This window comes from Engystomops pustulosus, chromosome 6, assembly GCF_040894005.1.
Source record: "Engystomops pustulosus chromosome 6, aEngPut4.maternal, whole genome shotgun sequence".
Lineage (NCBI taxonomy): Eukaryota > Metazoa > Chordata > Amphibia > Anura > Leptodactylidae > Engystomops > Engystomops pustulosus.
This window is the reverse complement of record NC_092416.1, coordinates 146,189,696-146,208,425: the sequence shown is the minus strand read 5'-3', so window position 1 is coordinate 146,208,425 and position 18,730 is coordinate 146,189,696. Positions and strand designations below refer to the sequence as shown.

General features: G+C 37.9%; 1 protein-coding gene and 1 long non-coding RNA gene across 3 annotated transcripts in view; one reads left to right on the top strand and one right to left on the bottom strand.

The window, feature by feature from the left end:
* The window catches only part of LOC140064606 (uncharacterized), a 40,711-nt gene extending 23,385 nt beyond the window's left edge, over positions 1-17,326 (bottom strand). Inside the window, exon 1 of the long non-coding RNA XR_011847781.1 lies at positions 17,246-17,326. This is a non-coding gene — a long non-coding RNA (uncharacterized lncRNA). The remainder of the gene's footprint in view (positions 1-17,245) is intronic.
* Positions 1-18,074, top strand: part of MATN4 (matrilin 4) — a 29,668-nt gene extending 11,594 nt beyond the window's left edge. The window contains exons 2-13 of one of the 2 annotated variants that reach the window (XM_072111671.1): positions 2,848-2,948; positions 5,445-6,014; positions 6,463-6,585; positions 7,428-7,550; positions 8,531-8,653; positions 9,548-9,667; positions 10,975-11,097; positions 12,941-13,063; positions 14,616-15,020; positions 15,465-15,617; positions 16,476-16,580; positions 17,843-18,074. In XM_072111671.1, coding sequence (XP_071967772.1) covers positions 2,876-2,948; positions 5,445-6,014; positions 6,463-6,585; positions 7,428-7,550; positions 8,531-8,653; positions 9,548-9,667; positions 10,975-11,097; positions 12,941-13,063; positions 14,616-15,020; positions 15,465-15,617; positions 16,476-16,580; positions 17,843-17,901 — 2,100 coding nt within the window. In that variant the 5' untranslated portion in view covers positions 2,848-2,875 and the 3' untranslated portion in view covers positions 17,902-18,074. The remainder of the gene's footprint in view (positions 1-2,847; positions 2,949-5,444; positions 6,015-6,462; positions 6,586-7,427; positions 7,551-8,530; positions 8,654-9,547; positions 9,668-10,974; positions 11,098-12,940; positions 13,064-14,615; positions 15,021-15,464; positions 15,618-16,475; positions 16,581-17,842) is intronic. The other variant, XM_072111672.1, reaches the window with a different exon arrangement.
* Positions 18,075-18,730: the final 656 nt, after the last annotated feature.

The window sequence follows — 18,730 nt, the reverse complement described above, 5'->3', positions numbered from 1 at the left end:
GATAAACCAGGGACACCTACTCAAAATCATCTTCTTATATTTGTTATTTATGGCCTCCTCCTTTTTAAAATTATTCTAATAAGCCAGAAGGGTTACTGGAGGTGTTACCAAAACCCCTTCTTGCTGTAGCTTCACAGGCTGCTGCACTGTGCATGAGCACTTCCCCCTCCCATTATGTACTGAAACTTCCTTTACTGCTGTGAGGGAGGGTGTGTGCTGAGGGAGCAGGGGGGAGGGTGAGAGGTGCTCCTGCACAGTGTGACAACTTGTGAAGCTGCAGAACGGGGGGGCTTTGCTATCTCACGGTGCCTGGATCTATGAGGGTCTCTTGTTTATCATCAGGGGAGTAACTTGAGGGGGTGCAGAGGGTGCGTTCGCAACCGGGCCCAAGAGGCTTTGGGGGCCCATAAGGTCTCACTTTCCCATATTAGAAGATTAGTCCTATTTGGTCCTTTGTTCACCAGAGAGATAAGGCGCAACTAAAGTCATCCAGCAGGGAGGGATACAGTACTTCTCTCTGTATTAGAACTGAGCTTGTATATGTAAGGAGTAGGAGGGAGGAATAGCTTTTGGGCGAGTGTCTACTGAACCCATGGCTATCACCGGTGTATTGACTCTTTAGGATGTAGCTCATAGACATATGTGGAAATCTTTTATGAAACAAAACAAAGCAGTTCAGCTAGAATGATACAGATGAGGGAATTACACTGTTGGTTGCCCTTCCATAGCTTGAGGTTTGATGCTGGTCTTTGTCCCTGAGAGGAAATATAATACACACCATTACTACTATATTGTGTTTTTATGCCCTTCTCAGAATATTATGCTATGTGATCCCATAAAAAACTGTATTGAGCCATTCAATTCTCCTTATATAAACTAAGTGAGCTGGAAATGTGTTCTTTATTTCCTTCTGAGGGACTCTCATGACTTTTCCTGCAATGTTTAGTCTCCGGAGCAAGTTAACCTTCCCGCAGGTCTCTCTGATGTGTCAGATTACCCGGGGCCGTGTCCCACAACAGTGAATTGTCTTTTAAAAAAATCCTATATTTGGTTCCCTGCGCTAAAAAGTCAGGAAATAAGGTGATAGTATCTGCTTTATGCGCCATCTGGCTCTAAGATACAGTACTGTCAGTAAGACCACGTTCAGGTCCACGTTCTATCATAGATAAAATAGTGCAGAAAATGCTAATGAGCTCATTAAAAAATGGTGGGAATCATTTGTTTCAGTGGGACTGACATCCTTCTGTTTGTTCAGTATAATAAACCTTAAATAAATGATGTTTTGGTAAATTAAGTCATATGTTTATAAGAACAGAAAATTACTACGTCCACGTCGTTGGTCCTGGGTTATGCTGAATGTAGTCTCTACATAAAAAATTCCCCCCCCCCCCCACAAACCCCCATTGGGGGAAGATACAGGGTCAACTTTTATCACATTGAAAAGTTTTTTTAAAAATATTTGTCACATATTTTTTGGATCTGATGTGTATTTCTCAAGATATCACCATTTTTAACAATTTTCATTTTAATTTTTGGTGATTGCAGCGCCACCTGTCAATGAAAATTACTTGAATCATATATTGAATTAATGTCATTTTTCCTCAGGAATCCAGATCTGCAATAAAAAATGTGGGTTCCCATTTAGGATTTTAAAATTACCCCCTACCCCACCCCCAGGGTCTTGTATCATTGGATAGATTTTTGAAAAATATTTGACACATACATTTTTTAGTTTTTCAATCCGATGTGCATTCACCAGATATTCCCTGTCCTGGACCTTTTGTTAAACAGTATAATATATATATATATATATATATATATATATATATATATACAGTATTGTGTATATCTGGATTACTTCATTATGGTTGTTAATGAAATACTAGAACATGACTAACTGTCATTTTTAGTTAATTCATACAGTGAAAACTTCAGAATTTACAGTGAAGCTTCTGTGTAAGTAAATGAAATGATTCGCTGTGTATATATCAGTAAGACTTATACTTACTGGCACGAGTCCAGTCAAAATGGAAAACTGACTAAGCAGAGAGATCTTACCCAAAAAGTTGGCTGAAAGTCAAACGTCAATTTAGTCTGCTAAACTTATTGATGAAAGCTAAAATTTTATATATATATATATATATACATAATATTTGAAAATGGGATTAATGCAAAGGAAAACTTGTTCTTATTTTATTGTATGAATATATTTTTGTACAATATACAGGCTACACAAATGGGTTCATGTGTGGCATATATATATAATATACATCAATTACAAGCACCATCTTGGTATGAACTGACATTTTGTTTAGATTTTACATAATTATCCATTAAAAGAGGCTCTGATACAAAAAATAGAACATTAAAATATTAATCTAAGAAGTAGGAGGTCCTTAAATGAGGTACTTTTTCCATCACCCATCCCTCCTCCCACAGATGAAATACAGACGCCATTTTGAAATATTCTTCCGAAGTTAATAATAAAAGATTTGGATTCGATTTGTCTGAATTTAGCAATCGACTATCTATATTTGATGTCCATGTCTTTGCATAGCCAAAGGCGTCATGGGATATGTAGACAGCAATAAGGGAACCATTTGATGGAAAGAAGGAATTAATATAGCAGAAAATCAATGTCTTCCTAAATGAATCAAGTTATATACAAGAATTTCTACATTCTTCTTTAATAATAAAATTTGCACAATTAATTGTAAAAGCAAAATCAACTTAGATATACTTTGTAAATTAGGCTAGACTACTGTATTTACTGTATCTCACATTAAAATTGTATAAGGTTAATTTTTAGGTTCATTCTGATAATAGTTTTTGTCTTATTTTTTGCAGCAATTCATAATAATCTCCAAACTGCAAGATGAAGCTGCTCTATATATCAACACTATTTTTAGTCCTGTGGACACAACTCGAAGCAAGACCAAAAGTTGAAGGTAAGAAGGTTAAAAGATATAAAATGTATGTATTTAAGTGTGGTAAATATGATACAGATGGTGGGGGTTATTCCTTATATGCCTATACGTCAGGCCCTGTCTGGTATAGAAATAAATGCTGCCGGTGAATTTTCACATATGCCGGCCCATTCTCCGCAAGCCGTGTCCATAACCTGGCCCGACCATGCCCCCCCCCCCCCCCTTCACATAATTGAAAGTGCTAGAAATAAGCTAGCATTTGCGATTATTTCAGGGCTACTACCCCAATGGTGTGGCTCTGAAGCTTTGATAAATACCCCCCAGTAGGTCTGCCAATAACAAAGAATAGGGAAAAAAAGAAAATACTAAGTATTTTCCATTAAGACCAAACGCTCATAATGACCACCATGCCAAAAAGAGTGCAGATAGGTATCAACCATAGCTGGGCCAAAATTTTACTCTTTCATAAGGCCTGGAAGACACTTGCAGGATGACATTTGAATGGAAACACACTATGATTAAGAAGTGAGCCATTAAAAGGTATCAAAATCTCAAGAAGGTTATTTGACCTATTTAAACCAACAACATATTTTGTGTTACACTCTAAAATTTATTTAGATTTTCCTTTAAATTTGTGTCAGATTTTTCAAAATTGTGTAAAAAAAAGGCTTTTGTCTTGATGAAGGTCCCACAATCTCAAAAATGTGACCAGCAAAGCTGTGTAATGGTCACTGTGAGTGAAGATTTGGTGTCACATATGTGACTTTTTACTATTAGATCAATGTAAATTCCAAAAAATAGTTGTGCACACTCCATGTACAGTTTGTCCAAGATAGAATTCCCATTTACATTCCCTTTGGATGCAATGCAAGACAAAACTCTGCGAACCATTTCAAATGATATATTTTTCTTAAAAAAAGTAACTATGAGCTATTCGTCTCTGTAACTTGACTTTTTCGAAGATATTCTAAAATAAAGAGGTCATTATGTGGCAAGAAACCAGCGTAGGAGGTGGTCTCAGCAGAGCAGAGGAGCCTGCAAGCAGCTGATAGATGTAGCAAGCCTCAGGAGATGTCAATCACTGTACTATGTGAGACACGGCATGGAAAGGTCTGCAGCCTCCAACAGCTTATTTATAGAGAAGGCTTTTGTTAGTAGGATCCACACTTGAGCTAAAAGCAAACAGTGGATTAGGCCAAGTTCATGTCAATAAAACACATCTGACTTCCTTCCCCAATGTGGTTAGGTTTTGATGTCCGACCTAAGCTCAGTTACCCAGAACTGTTCCACCGAGTGGAAAAAGAATGTGTATATTATAAGAGAGAAGTGAGAGTTGTCCAATCAATAGTCTATTGATGTAGAAATAGAAGAATTGTGCTTAATTGTGAAGAGAGATATTTAATGGGTTTGGATATGAAGAAGAGTGTCAAATATACTCGTAGATCATGTTTTGGTGTAAAAAAGCCAACAAAACTGTGTCGTCAAGTAAGACTAGACAGGCTTAAATGTGAAAGACTTACAGCATCAGCCACCATATTAAAAGTGGTTTATATACAGGGGCGTAACTACAGCAGAAGCAACCACAGCAGCTGCTATGGGGCCCATAGTGTCAGACTAAAGAATAGAGGAAGTGAACTACAGTAATATATATATATATAGTTTAAAGAAAAGTCCGGAGCAGCACTACTGGTTGAATGGTAAAATGGTGCAAAGCCGTAAGTTCCGTGGCAAACGGTCTTTTGTCAATATCTCAAAAAAATAGGCAGCACTCCAAGGTTGTAGTCCAAAAAATGAGGGTGAAGCTTTATTCCATGGCAACGTTTCGGTGGTTTAATCCACCATGCTCCATGCTTGATAAAGGTGGATTAAACCACCGAAACGTTGCCATGGAATAAAGCTTCACCCTCATTTTTTGGACTACAACCTTGGAGTGCTGCCTATTTTTTGGAGACACAGAGCACATCTTCCACAGTACACAGCATGAATGTCAGGGGTGAGGGAGGGGACACAGAACAACAGGACTAGGGATCTCTTATCTATAATTCCTGCCGTCTATCTGTGTATACATGCGTGTGCATAAGTGTATAAATGTGTGTATGTGTGTAAGAGTGTATAAATGTGTCTAAGATAGTATAAATGTATGTATGTGTGTAGAGTGTATAGTGTATAAATGTGTGTATGTGTGTAAGTGTATAAATGTGTCTAAGATAGTATAAATGTTTGTATGTGTGTAGAGCGTATAGTGTATAAATGTGTGAGTATACAAATATGTATATTTCTGAGAGGGTAGAGGAAGCCTGATTCTCCTAGTAACTCCCCTATCTACATTGTCCAGATACCTAGGACAGCCTAGGTATACCTAGCTCTTCAGCATCTGCTCCGATGCTGCCAAGTGAGGTGCAACAGGTACAGAACAATGCAAACCATCCCAATTTTTGCCTGTAGGTAAATTTGTTATGAATGTTTCAATATTCCTCAATAATGTGAATAACGTTAGTCATCTCTTACTTGTTTCAGAGCAACAATGTAAAGCTGGTCCTATGGATCTGGTCTTCATAATTGACAGCTCAAGAAGTGTTCGACCATCTGAGTTTGAAAGCATGAGAAAATTTATGATTGATATGATAAATTCACTTGAGATTGGACCTACTCACACAAGGGTTGGTGTGGTCCAATACTCTAGCCAAGTACAAAATGTATTTTCTCTGAAGTCATACTTTACAAAGCCTGAAATGCACAAGGCCATCAATGATATAATCCCTCTAGCACAAGGAACCATGACTGGTCTGGCAATACAATATGCCATGAATGTTGCATTTACTGAAGAAGAAGGAGCTCGACCACTGCCCAAAAGGATTCCCAGGGTGGCCGTTATCGTGACTGATGGAAGACCTCAGGATCGTGTTACAGAAGTGGCAGCCCAAGCCCGTGAGGCTCAGATTGAAATATACGCTGTTGGTGTACAAAGAGCAGATGTGAACTCTCTCCGGGCAATGGCATCACCTCCAATTGATGACCATGTGTTTTATGTAGAGTCATTTGATCTTATCCAGCATTTTGCAATCCAATTCCAAGATAAACTCTGTGGTGAGTGACATCAAATTTTGTACAACAGACTTTTCCCTGTAATCTCTTCCTACACTAGAGTTGGATAGAAAATGGACAATTTTCACCAACTTTTTCAATTTGCCATATATAAATTTTACACAAATAGTAACTCATAATGGCTGATGATCTCCAACAACCAGTAATGTCAGTGTTTTCTCCAAGTGCAATACATGTCAAGAATTTAGGATCAACATAAATATCTTTTTTATACCAAATCTCAAGATCACCAATTGTACATAGCTTCCAAACTTACTAGAAATTTAGATGAAGTTAATATTCACTTTCTCCAGAGGCGGCATTGTAAACTACCATTCACAAAATGTATTCATCGATATCATTGTTTATAGTCTCTCAGAACAAGAGGCCAATAAAACTTTTCTGAACTTATATTTTCTTTACAAAGAATATCATTTCTTTTTCTTTTCAGGTGTGGACATGTGCACTGAAATGGACCATGGATGTCAACATACCTGTGTTAGTGTTCCTGGTTCCTACTATTGTGAATGTAACCCTGGCTTCAAACTTAATGCCGATGGAAAGACATGTTCTAGTAAGTCACCTCGATTTAGGTCCTTAATTATTACAGACATATGGGGACAGATATCATTGCTACTTCAGAATTTTTGTAATTTCTTCCACCTGTTTTATCACTACCAACAATTACTTTCTTATCTCTAAAATTTATTTAGAACCTGTTCCTCTGGTGGAAACTTTTTTGATAATTATTTAATTTACTTTAAAGAAAATCATCTACCATCATAATCAGGCATAATAAACCAGGGCACTTACTCACATATCCAGGCACTGTGACTGTGGTACCAGAGCCTTTCTCTACTGTAGCTTTGCAGGCTATTACACTGTGCAGGAGCACTTTTCCCCCTCACACTGTAAGAGATTACAGCAGACAGAGGGAGGGAGAAGTGCCAAAAAAGCAGGGAGAAGGTGAGACATGCTCCCAAACAGTGTAACAGCCTGTAAAGACAGATCACAAAGAAGCTCTAGAAACGCCCCCAAGGGCCCTTCTGACTCATTAGCATAATTTAGAAATTAGATTTTTGAAGGAAGGAGGTCATGGATAACAATATAAGAAGATTACCACATGAGTAAGCGTTCCTGGTTTATTATGCTTGATTTTGATGGTAGATTTTCTTTCTGCTTCAGAACATTTTATGCAGCAGCGATGTTTGTTAAATTTTGAGGATTTCTTTAAAAAAACTTTACTTAGAATACAACTGAAATCAATAGGATCCCCTGTTGGCTCTCTTCCAAAAACAAATAAAAATAGGAGCATGTGCCATGACCAATACTAGATAACTATGGCATATTATAGTGTACCTAAAGCACATGTGTAGTAAAAGTATTTTTTTTTAAATAAACAATTTTTTTTTGTAGTGATAGACCTGTGTGCCCAAGGCAATCACGGTTGTGAGCAGCTCTGCGTAAGTTCTCCCGGATCTTACTCCTGTGCCTGCCGAGCAGGTTACAAGCTAAACAATGACAAGAAGACTTGCTCAGGTAAGCACTAGGACCTCACAGGTGGCTGGCTTCATTCTAACTAAGGCTAGGTTAATGAAAAAGAGACATTGGGCATAGTAGTGTTTCTTGCAATAGGACTCATATAAAACCATTATATAGTGCTTAGATCCACAGCTTAAATACAATGGGGGTCATTTATGTAAGGATTTTCTTTTTTTTGGTAGATTTGATATATTTGCACCTAAATTTGCGACTGTTCACTCGCCTGGTATATCTGTAAAATCCATATGTGAACGTAGAAATTTTGGCACATATCGTGGTTAAAAAGTCCCAAATAAACTCCAGTACTGATCAGGCATAGAAAAAAAAACTTTAGAAGAAGTTCCAGAAGAGTTTGAGACTTTTGTGCGACTTTTTAATAAAAAGTTGCAAAAACCCCACAGACTCAACTGCCTGATATATCAGTCTCTAAGATAAATTAAACAAGTCCAAAACCTGGAAAAAGAACAAGAAAAGACAAGCACAACTAAAGATAAATTACCCCCAATGTCCCTAGCACAAAATAAAATTTGAGACAACACTTTCTTAGTTTTAACATTTTAAGATTCCTAAAATATCTCAATACTCCCACCCATAAGTATTTTTTATCCACCCCCAAATACATTAATTGGTTGGTCCACAGACTACTATGAACCTGCTGGAGATAGGCACCGCACTCGGCCATCTCTGATAGGCAATAAAAATGAGTTGAGTAGCCACAAATGGATGGCAAGCTTCTCCATTCAACTAGGGTACGAGGGTTCACTGTTTGAATGGTGGCAGTTACTGCTGTTGGGCCCCCCTTAATCAACAAGTTATCCCCTATTTGGGTCTCTATTTGGCTTCAGGACTAGAGTCCTAGTACAGTCCTTGCACTCCAAAAGTTATGACTGCTTACAGAACATTTAACACAACACAAATATCTCAACAACTACCTACATTATTGGTATATTTTTTTAAAAAATGTATTTCTTTTCCAGCAATTGACCTGTGTGCTTTGGGAAATCATGGCTGTGAGCAAATCTGTGTCAGCTCCCCTGGATCCTACTCATGCGCCTGTCGTACAGGTTACAAGCTCAACAACGACAAGAAGACTTGTTCAAGTAAGACGATTTTAACATATGGTGGGTAACAGTAATCCTGTTACCCCCAGATTAGAAAGAGATCTCCAACTGAAGGACCTGATTTATTATCTGATGTCCACATATTAGACAGATAACGTATCAACATTAGTGCCAATGTTGTAAGGCTTGATATGATCTGTATTTGAGGTGCCTGAGGAAGGTACGGCAGCAGAAACACCAGTGATCAGCTAATAATGAAGGAATATTCCCTATGAAGGAGACTAAACACTCCACCAGATAAAGTATGAATTTATAATTGGTCTTCTGGTTTGACTTAAAGGAAAACTACAACTACAAAAAGCAAAAAACAAACTAACATACTCACCTGCTCTTCATCCTGATCCCAGCAGTGGTCTTCATTAATGTTGATACACCAAGATCACCTGAAAAAAAGACTTATAATTAGCAGTCTAGAGCGCGGGGACAAGATGTCCAGCATTTCAGACTGCTAATTATTCACATCTCTGACGTGTCACGCTTCAACATGGGAGAGGGAGGTATCTATCATGCTGCCTGCATGAATTCACACCTCCCATGGGACATCACCTCCCTCTCCCAGCATGGGAGGTGCGAGAGGTGTGCGAGAGGTGTGAAAAATTAGCAGTCCAGCGCACAGCACATCTTGTCTTTTTTCCAGGCAATCCCGGGATGTCAACATTAAACAGGATCGTTATGAAGCGGTGAGCAGGTGAGTATCTGTAGTTTTTTTTTTGTTATTCATAGTGGTAGTTTTTCTTTAAATGCAACAATTTAACCAGTTGAAATGTTCCATTTCATTGATTTGATCAAATTTGGGGTTTACCCAACCAAAGACATATTCATATAGCATTAGCACTTTAGGACTGACTTTATTGTGCTATAATCTCTTCTCAGTGATAGACCTTTGTCAAGGAAATCATGGCTGTGAACAGCTCTGTGTCAGCTCCCTTGGCTCATATTCCTGTGCCTGCCGAACAGGCTTCCAGCTAAATGAGGACAAAAAGACCTGCACAAGTAAGTACATTTCTAGAAATGGCATTCTATGTAGCATTCCTTCTCGTGATAGAAACCGAATCACTACTTGCCACATATCTTGCCTCACTTTACAACACTTCTGTAGATGCTGTGGGCTTCTGTTTTACACTCTACCAGTGTATACGTGTTTATATAGATGAAATGTATAACCTATGTAGCGTGGAAGGCATTTATGAAATGTTTCCACACACCAGATTAGTAGACAAGGAGATGATACAAACAAGGAGATAATTTGTAGACTAAGTGCCATAAATCTGGATCAAAATGACAATTCCATGGTTGGTCAATTTCTACTATTTAAATGACCAAAAGTTACCATATAATACAGGAGAGAGGAAAGCGACACCACCAGAATAAAAATGTTTGCAATATGCACAAGTCTAACTTTTGACAAAACATAATGCACCTTCTGCATGGTGATCTATAGATGGACTATCTAAAGTCAAGTCCAAATTAGACCAAACACATAAAGGTCGCTGTTATCCAAATGCTCTTTTGGCTTCCTTCTTAACCTCCTGCTAGAAACTCCTAATCTTAGAATAATAGGGAGAATAAGACAAATGCCTGACTCTACTTCCAGGGGTTTGGTGCCGAACAAAATAAAGGATTCTGCAAAATGTAATCCATGCTGATGCAGATTTACCTGTTATTGAAAGGGAGTTAAGATGTCCATAGTCTCATAAGATTGATGGCATAATTTATCAAATCTGTATGGGCGACTCTAGTTTATTTTATACTTAACTTTTTATCTAAAATTCCATCTTTGATAAATGACTACCTGACTACACAAATACGTCAATAAATCACAGTGTCTGACTTTGCCAGACTTCATGTGACCACCATAATGATTCTTCTCCTAATCCTTCCCCTTAAATTTCATTGTTATTGTTAATAGACAATTTTGTTGAGCTTTTATCCGAGAAGGAACTCTGTATAGACATTTTTCTAGTCTAACAATGATCTTGAATAGGAGTCTTGATGAAATCCCATAAAGATAACAAGGGGCTTTAATTTCAATCCAGCATGAAAGATCTGTCTGTACTAGATATAGTATGAGCGCTCGTGTCATTAATGAAATCAACTTTCATGTTGATCCAACTGGAGCCGAAACTACTTCATTTGACTGACCTTTCTCTACAAAGATTCCATTCTGAAAGATCAAATAATTCCAAATGTCTTACATTCCTGCAGATATTATGAAGACATGATTACAAATAATTTGCTGGTGTTTGAGGGATCCAACTCACTTAACTGTGTAATATTAATATCTGTCTTCTGGATTGTAGTGATTGACTACTGTTCATATGGGAATCACAGCTGTCAGCATGAGTGTGTGGGTATCCTGAATGGCTATTACTGCCGCTGTAATGAGGGCTACACTCTTCAGAGCGATGGAAAGACATGTCTGTGTAAGTGGAAAGCAAAGTGCCGTCACATTACGGGTGTTCCCAAATGGTTCACCTTTGTACGTCCCTTATATGTCCATGATTGGTTGCTTCATGAAAAATTTACTGGTGGAAAAGAACAAGGATAGTTGATAAAGTAATGATTGTTAAAACATGTGATGGCTTACATCTCCACCACTTTATCGTGAAGCTGTTAAATTTATAAAAACTCAACTATAAATCTTCGTGGTGCTTTCTACTGTTCCTGCCCGGTGCAATGAATATCTTTATTAAGGACTTATCCAAGAAGTTTGGCCACACTACTGATAGGTACAAGAAGTTTTGGGGATGTCTCAATGAGAATAATACTTGAAAAACTAAATTTTTAAAGTCTGCTTTTTGTCCAATAGTTAAAAAGTAAATGTGATCAAGATTGTCCAATATCTGAGAGCAATGATTATTTATACTGTAGTCCCTGCTTACAATAATGGTGTAATACTGCTATTCTACTGATCAGTATTCTACTGATTCTTAATTGGGACTACTTCTTTTTACTCACCTCTACCCAACTGCTGCCTATCCCCAAATGCATTATTCACGCTTAGAAGTGATCCATCCCTCATAAGACAGTGCTGTCAGTCTAACAACATGGTTAGACATTATTCAAAAGACAGATTTAGGGGTTCTCAGCAATACTGAGACATACTGTTCCCTGGCCATATACTGATCTATTGGCCATGCTATATTTCCATATCTTTCCTTTAATTCTTACATTTTCACTACTAGCATAAAGCGTAACTCTTTACAGCTTTAAATATTCAAGCACAGAGAGCCAATGCCACATTATAATATGTATGAAGGTTCATTAAACTTTAAGGCTTATTAAAGGTCATGGAAAGTTGTAATGAAATTTCCCATGACCTGAGATAGCGATCTATTAAATATACTTCTCAGACCCTGGTAAATCTGTTGATCAATAGTTACCATTAGCTATGATACGTTTATACACAAATTCCCATTCCATTATATTCTATTCCACTTATGGGACCTTATGGCTTTGATGAGCGCTTGATGTAATTTTTCTTGGCAGGTTTTATAGTCTAGAGCTCTCTGGGGCAGGAAATCACAGGAACAGTAGTTAAAGTTCCAGATTTCATTTCAGGCTGGAGACGGTACAGAAGTTAATACCGTCCATGAGCAGAATGGTTTGCTCCAATAACGCAAGGAATGCAAAATAATTGTTTTAGCCTCTGCTTTCCTTTCTCCAGTTTATGAATATCATCCTTCAGTTTTGTGGTCTGCAAGCCTGGTATTTCCTGTTTAGTCAATTCTCAAAGAGAAATAACCACTTCTATAGATGTCGTAGCCAACTTTCCTTAATAGTAAATGACACACTGCAATAACAATGCAAGAGAATCATTCTGCCGGGATTCAAAGGATAATTTGTCTTCCATATTTCTAGTAAAACATTCTCTTTATCCTTGTAGACCCCCTTATGTTGTACCAAGTAAAGGACAAGAAGAATAAACAGTGGGAGGCTCGGTTCACTTTGAATACATGCAAATGTGGAAATAGACAATCAATAACCAAACACGGCAAAATATTATCCTGTTTTGCCACATATTACAATAGAGTTACAATGTATGCTGGAATGGTAGCCTTGACTTACAAACAAATCTGCTTAATGTAGTGTGAACAGAGCGCTATATATCTGGTAACTCTAAACCGTGACATGACCACTATATATAATGATTATAACATTTTGATTCTCAGAAAGGGTTCAAGTCTAAAAGAACAATGTTAAAAATGAAAAGTCAATGTATTTACTTCTCCATATCTTTCTTTATTATTTCTAATATCCTTCCAGCTAATGACATGTGCAGTATTGTTGATCATGGATGTGAATTTAAGTGTGTTAGCACACCTGGATCATACCACTGCATATGCCCAGAGGGACAAGAACTGCAAGCAGATGGGAAAACCTGCAATAGTAAGTATTTATGTGCCAGCTGTCTTGTCTGTTATGATATATATAAACTGTAGAGAAGGAATGATAAGTCAAAGTGACACCATTACTACTCATCATATGTCCAGCTAACATTCATCCACCAAAACAGTGATTTAGCTGGCACAATTAGATTTTTTGGTAGAAAATCCCAGTTCACAAGTTTTGTGGATGTGTTTCATTTGACTGATTTGGCAAGCCCGACAGAAATTTTTAGCACGCCCTATGTTAAAGGTGCACCAAAAAAAGGTTGGTGCACTCTGTTGTTGCCACAATTCATGAATCTGGTGCCCTCTGCACACTACTCAGGCAAACAGCACATAGTGCAGTTTGCAGTGTTCTTAGTAAATGTGCCCCAATGCCATTAATCACAAAATGGAGCTTATATAATTTGTTTTTATGATTCAAAACAATATAGGGCCAAAGTAGACGGAGTTATCTCCAAGATGGCCACCATCTATAACTACAACTCTCATGATCCCACAGCTCTCAATAACACATTCTCTCACTTATGCTCTACTCCTAGTGATGTTCAAACAGACTTTCTTGCTTTGTTACCATAGAAATGATGTGTGTAACCGTCATTACTGCACATTTCCCCACTGAGATGAGTCTCACCACAACACTGGTCATACTGGATGCACTGCAACCAACCCACTACAGCCAAACATAGTGATGGTCAGATGTCCTGCCCAGGCAGGTGCAGGACATGTGATGTGGACTTGTGACAAGCAGCCATCTACTGTATTGTGTCTCTTCCATAGGGACCAACTCAATGGACTGATTAAAGGGCCGGTAGCATTTTAATAATTCATTATATTTCCACAACATTTTTCTGCCAAGGGGAACTAATTACATATTAACTTATATTTTAATGACCCATTTGAATATGAATTATGCTTCTTCCTGGAATATCCCTTTAACTTAGGGTCTGTTGGGTTTTCATGTCATTTTACCAAAATCAAAATGTACCACGTTTGTCCTCTATTGTTCTTAACTTATGTTAACTTTGCCATGTGTAATGTTTTTATGTACATTTTTAATGTAATGAGGGAAATAAAGCATGAAAATAATTTTCATATTACTTAGGGGGGTAGTATGGCTGTTTTTTATACTGGAAAATATATGCTTTCTCCAATATCAATACAAAAATACATGTTGAAAATCGAATCACATTTGTACATTCTTTTTACTATACTATATTATACCATACTATATAATATTACTATTCCATGCATATATTCTTCATCTTTTCACCATCCCAGCGATACACCCTTATAGAGGAGCACAAAATGGGTTTATAACTAAATAACTATTGCTTTATATCTAAAATCCCAGGTCTAAAGTAGGAACGCCTAAGTACACCTCTTCTAAGTTAAGGCTCCCATGACTAGTAATAGCTGTTTCTCACATCAAATTTTGGGCGCCATATATTTTTTTTACAGTGAACAAATAAAAAAATTTAAAAAAACGAATTGATCAAATGAGATATTTCATTCTTCATATACTTATAATGCCATGCTGTTCTTTTTCATAGAATGCTCCACTGGATACATCGATTTAGTATTTGTGATTGATGGCTCTAAAAGTGTCCGACCCCAGAACTTTGAGCTTGTAAAGCAGTTTGTAATTAAGATCGTAGACACCTTGGATGTCTCTGCCCATGGCACACATGTTGGCCTTGTCCAGTATTCTAGCCGTGTCCGCACTGAGTTTTCTCTGAACCAATTTAAAACTGCAAAGGATATCAGTAATGCCGTAAAGAACATAGAGTACATGGAGAAGGGCACCATGACTGGACTGGCTTTGAAACATATGGTTGAGCAAAGTTTCTCTCAACAAGAAGGTGCAAGGCCAAATGTCCCTAAAATAGGTTTGGTGTTCACTGATGGACGCTCACAAGATGACATCTCTGAATGGGCCAAAAAAGCCAAAGATGCAGGTAAGAAGACATCATAAAGGTTCTGTAATAAGTTGGAATATATTATGAAAACCTTATTAGTAACACTCAGAATCTCTTAAGATTTTCTTGGTATGTCTATAGTGTAAGCAATAAGCAACTCCTTCCATTAAAAAGATGTTAACATGATCATCTCATAGTGGAACAACACAAACCTGTAGAAAAGCATTAGAAATCATCACTTACTCCAAAACTCACTCTTCAAAATATACTACAAAATGTCTCTTAAGGGACCACCATGTATTTACTATATATGAACACATGGTGGGTCTCTAAATACAGAGTTTGTCTATATTATATATATTAAATCGATCTAGCAAACATTAAATCAGTCAAGACTGAATCACAGGGATCTGCTACATTTCACATGGAGCAGGGACTGGTCTCCTCTAGCTGTTTGCTCATTTTCTACATTCTGTGTTGTAGGAATCACTATGTATGCCGTGGGTGTTGGGAAAGCAGTTGAAGATGAACTCAATGAGATTGCATCTGACCCCGTAAACAAGCATTCCTTCTACACAGCCGATTTTACCACAATGAATTTAATCGCTGAAGATTTGAAGCTTAACATTTGCCCCGGTAAGATGCCTCAAGGTTTCTACTTTTTCTCTAAATAGCTGTTATTGTCCGACTAATGCTACCATCCAACATTGACATGTAGCTAGGCTTACCTTCATCCACAAGATTTAGTTTGTTGCTCAACACCTTGGAAATTATATCCCCCCCCCAAGACACTCATCAAGTGGGGCCCATTATGTAGGAAGTAAAATATGTTTTTGGTATTAAAAAGATTCCTTCACTCGAGTGTTAAGGGGCCCCATAATCCGTGAGGGCTACATTTCTGCTGACTCGCTTCTTCAGGGATCACAATCTAAGCAGTTTAATTTAACCAAGTCTTTCAGGGAAATGTGGCTGTCTTGTAGATATTCCAAACTAAACTCATTCGTAAAAGGGTTTTCCATCTTTAAGGTCCATGGGTCATGAATAATATATGGGTGGAGGCTAAATATGAATAGGTCATCTATATCTTAAAGGTGGAAAACACCTTTAAGCCTAGTACAGCTGCTGATACTTATTCAATGAAATGAGTATAAGATGGGACACCAGGTACAACCTTTTGACAATAGCCATAGCTATTCTTGGAAAGATAAAGAGCCCTTCAATATATCAGGCAACTTCCAGAAAATAAGTATTAATATTGACAGATAGAACATTGTAAAAATATCACAAAACTAAACTTAACATCTGTAGAGCAGTCACATTGATAGCCAGTGCCTACATGAGATGCCGGTATGATGACTAGACAAGATGAAATCAGACAGGAACATATGTCTTGGGGTTCTCGGCCATAACAGCAGTGTTCCTCTTGGAGAAGCATTTGTGGAGTTATGTAAATGTAATCAGTTTTAGTAAAGAAATGATCCTTTGTATTTGCAGAAGAGATAAAAGGAGAGACAGAGATTAAGAATCCCTGTGACTGTGAGCATCTCGTCGGTTTCCAGACAAACACTCTCACAACGCTAGGAAACCTGGCAGATAAACATATCCTTTTTATGTCCCTGTATTGTATTATTCACAGGATCTATGACAAGGGATAAGTATAAAGGGACAGTATTGCCGTATAATTTGGTAAGTGCATCATGATTGATGTTGGATACCCTGGATGAAATATCCAGATTGGTTTAGTCTCGAGTTCTGGAGTGGATTACTATATGGGCAGTTTCAGCTACATTCCAAGACTTTTAGGGGGCCCATTGTAACCCCAAATTACCCACCAAGTTTGATACAAGAGTTCTTCTAGGACCTTTGAAGGTCATTAACATGTCCAGACTTGAAAGCCTGTAGAAGGCCATCCCCCTTTCCCAAAAAGCCTTGACCCTGGTATCAAACTTAGGCAGAAAATGTCACAGCAGTAAAAACAAAAATTGGTGAGTGGCTCCCAATTTTCATACAGCCCAAGGCCTGTGGGAATCTTGAGGGTAGAGTGAGGTAGAGTGAGGGTAGATCGGACCGCATGTATACATTTACTGAACTCTCTTTACTGTGCTGAGAATGCCGATTTGTTACCTCTCTTATTGGTTCTAAGCCTACATATGTATATGCGGGTTGGGGAGATCTCTATTAGGACTTTATACTGATGATATAATCAGATATGATTTTACTAAATATTCCCTCAAACTTTTTTGTAACACTGAAATAGATAGTACCTCTGTATGTCTCTCTCAGGTACACAGACATTCTGTACAGGATTACAGTCTTCACTATCATGGCTCCATACCACAAGGAACCTGTAAAGAATTTAAATATCTTTATGTTTGAGGGGTCTAAGGGCAGTTTGTTTGTTTTTTCTCTACTGAGAAAACATAAAATCCCGTTGAGAAGTTGTAAGGAATGGAGGCAAACATTGAAGGCCGGGGTATACTCACCCAGGGCCCTCAACCTTCCATGGCTTCCATGGCTGTCCTGTGGAAGAGTCAACCGCCAGTTTTAAAGCACAGTTAGGGACAAGTGACTCTCTAGGTCAGACAAAAGAAGGAATGGAAGCAGTATTGTAGTGTCACTACACAGTCTCAACTCCAGCCCAGCAGGGTGCTGTGATAACACTGTACTCTGACCCACTTTTACGGCAATTGTGGCACATACAGCGTCTTGGGGCCGTTGCATTGGCCAACGTAATAGGCTGATGCAAACAAGCACCGGTCAGTGTTTAGAATTGCTCATAGCTCATCTTGCACTTCAGCTGTTAGGACGTCAACATCTATAAAACAGTGCATTACCCCTACATTCCCCTTAACATTGTTTACTAGCCCAGCTGACAGCAAGACTTGAAACCCTGGAAAACCAGTTGGCTGATAAGAAATGAAGATACCTGATGCAAAAAAATTAAATAAAGAAGCTATGAAAAAATCTATGTGACTTTTTGATGTCATGCGGTATCATTTTGTAACCCCTTGCCGGAGGCATAGACCACCAGGCCACACAGAGCTGTAAAACTATCTATATTATAAATAAATGTGAATAGATTGTTGTTTATTATTATAAGAATTTTACTGTTTTCTTCTGTAGGAATTGGAAACCATGTTAGTGGTATAGAGTGTGCGGAGATATTTTTTATTTAATTTTTGTTTAACTTTTTAATAAAACTTAACAAAAAAAATCATATTTCATGGGAACATACTTTATTTTTTTACACACATTTGGATGCTAAAAGTTGTTGGAGAATCTGATGGTTTATTTCATTGTTATAAAAGTAACATGTGGCCAACTGCTTCACCATAAATCTAGAACCGCTACTATGGGGAAAAGTCTATCATTGCATGTCATAGTTTTTAGCGGGTAACACCGCGCTCCATGGGTGTGGGAAGGTGATGTTTTTGAATGAGGCCCTTTCTGGATTGTGTGGATGGGAATCTCAAAGGTGCAGTTTGACAAGAGCTGCTGCGTCCTCTGGTTAACAGGGAGGAAACCCTGAAAGTAACAGATAATTTTCTCGAAGGAGTAACCAGTAGTCGGTCGCTCTGCTAATGGCAGAGGTAAGTCTGATTGCTTAACAGTGATACAAGTAAATTTGTATAATAAATAATGAGCATTTATTGTCACAACTGGTTTACATAAAAGACTGGAAAGGACAACGCGTTTCGGGGCGGATTTACCCCTTCTTCAGGTCCATAGGCTTCTTTTTATATTTTGGG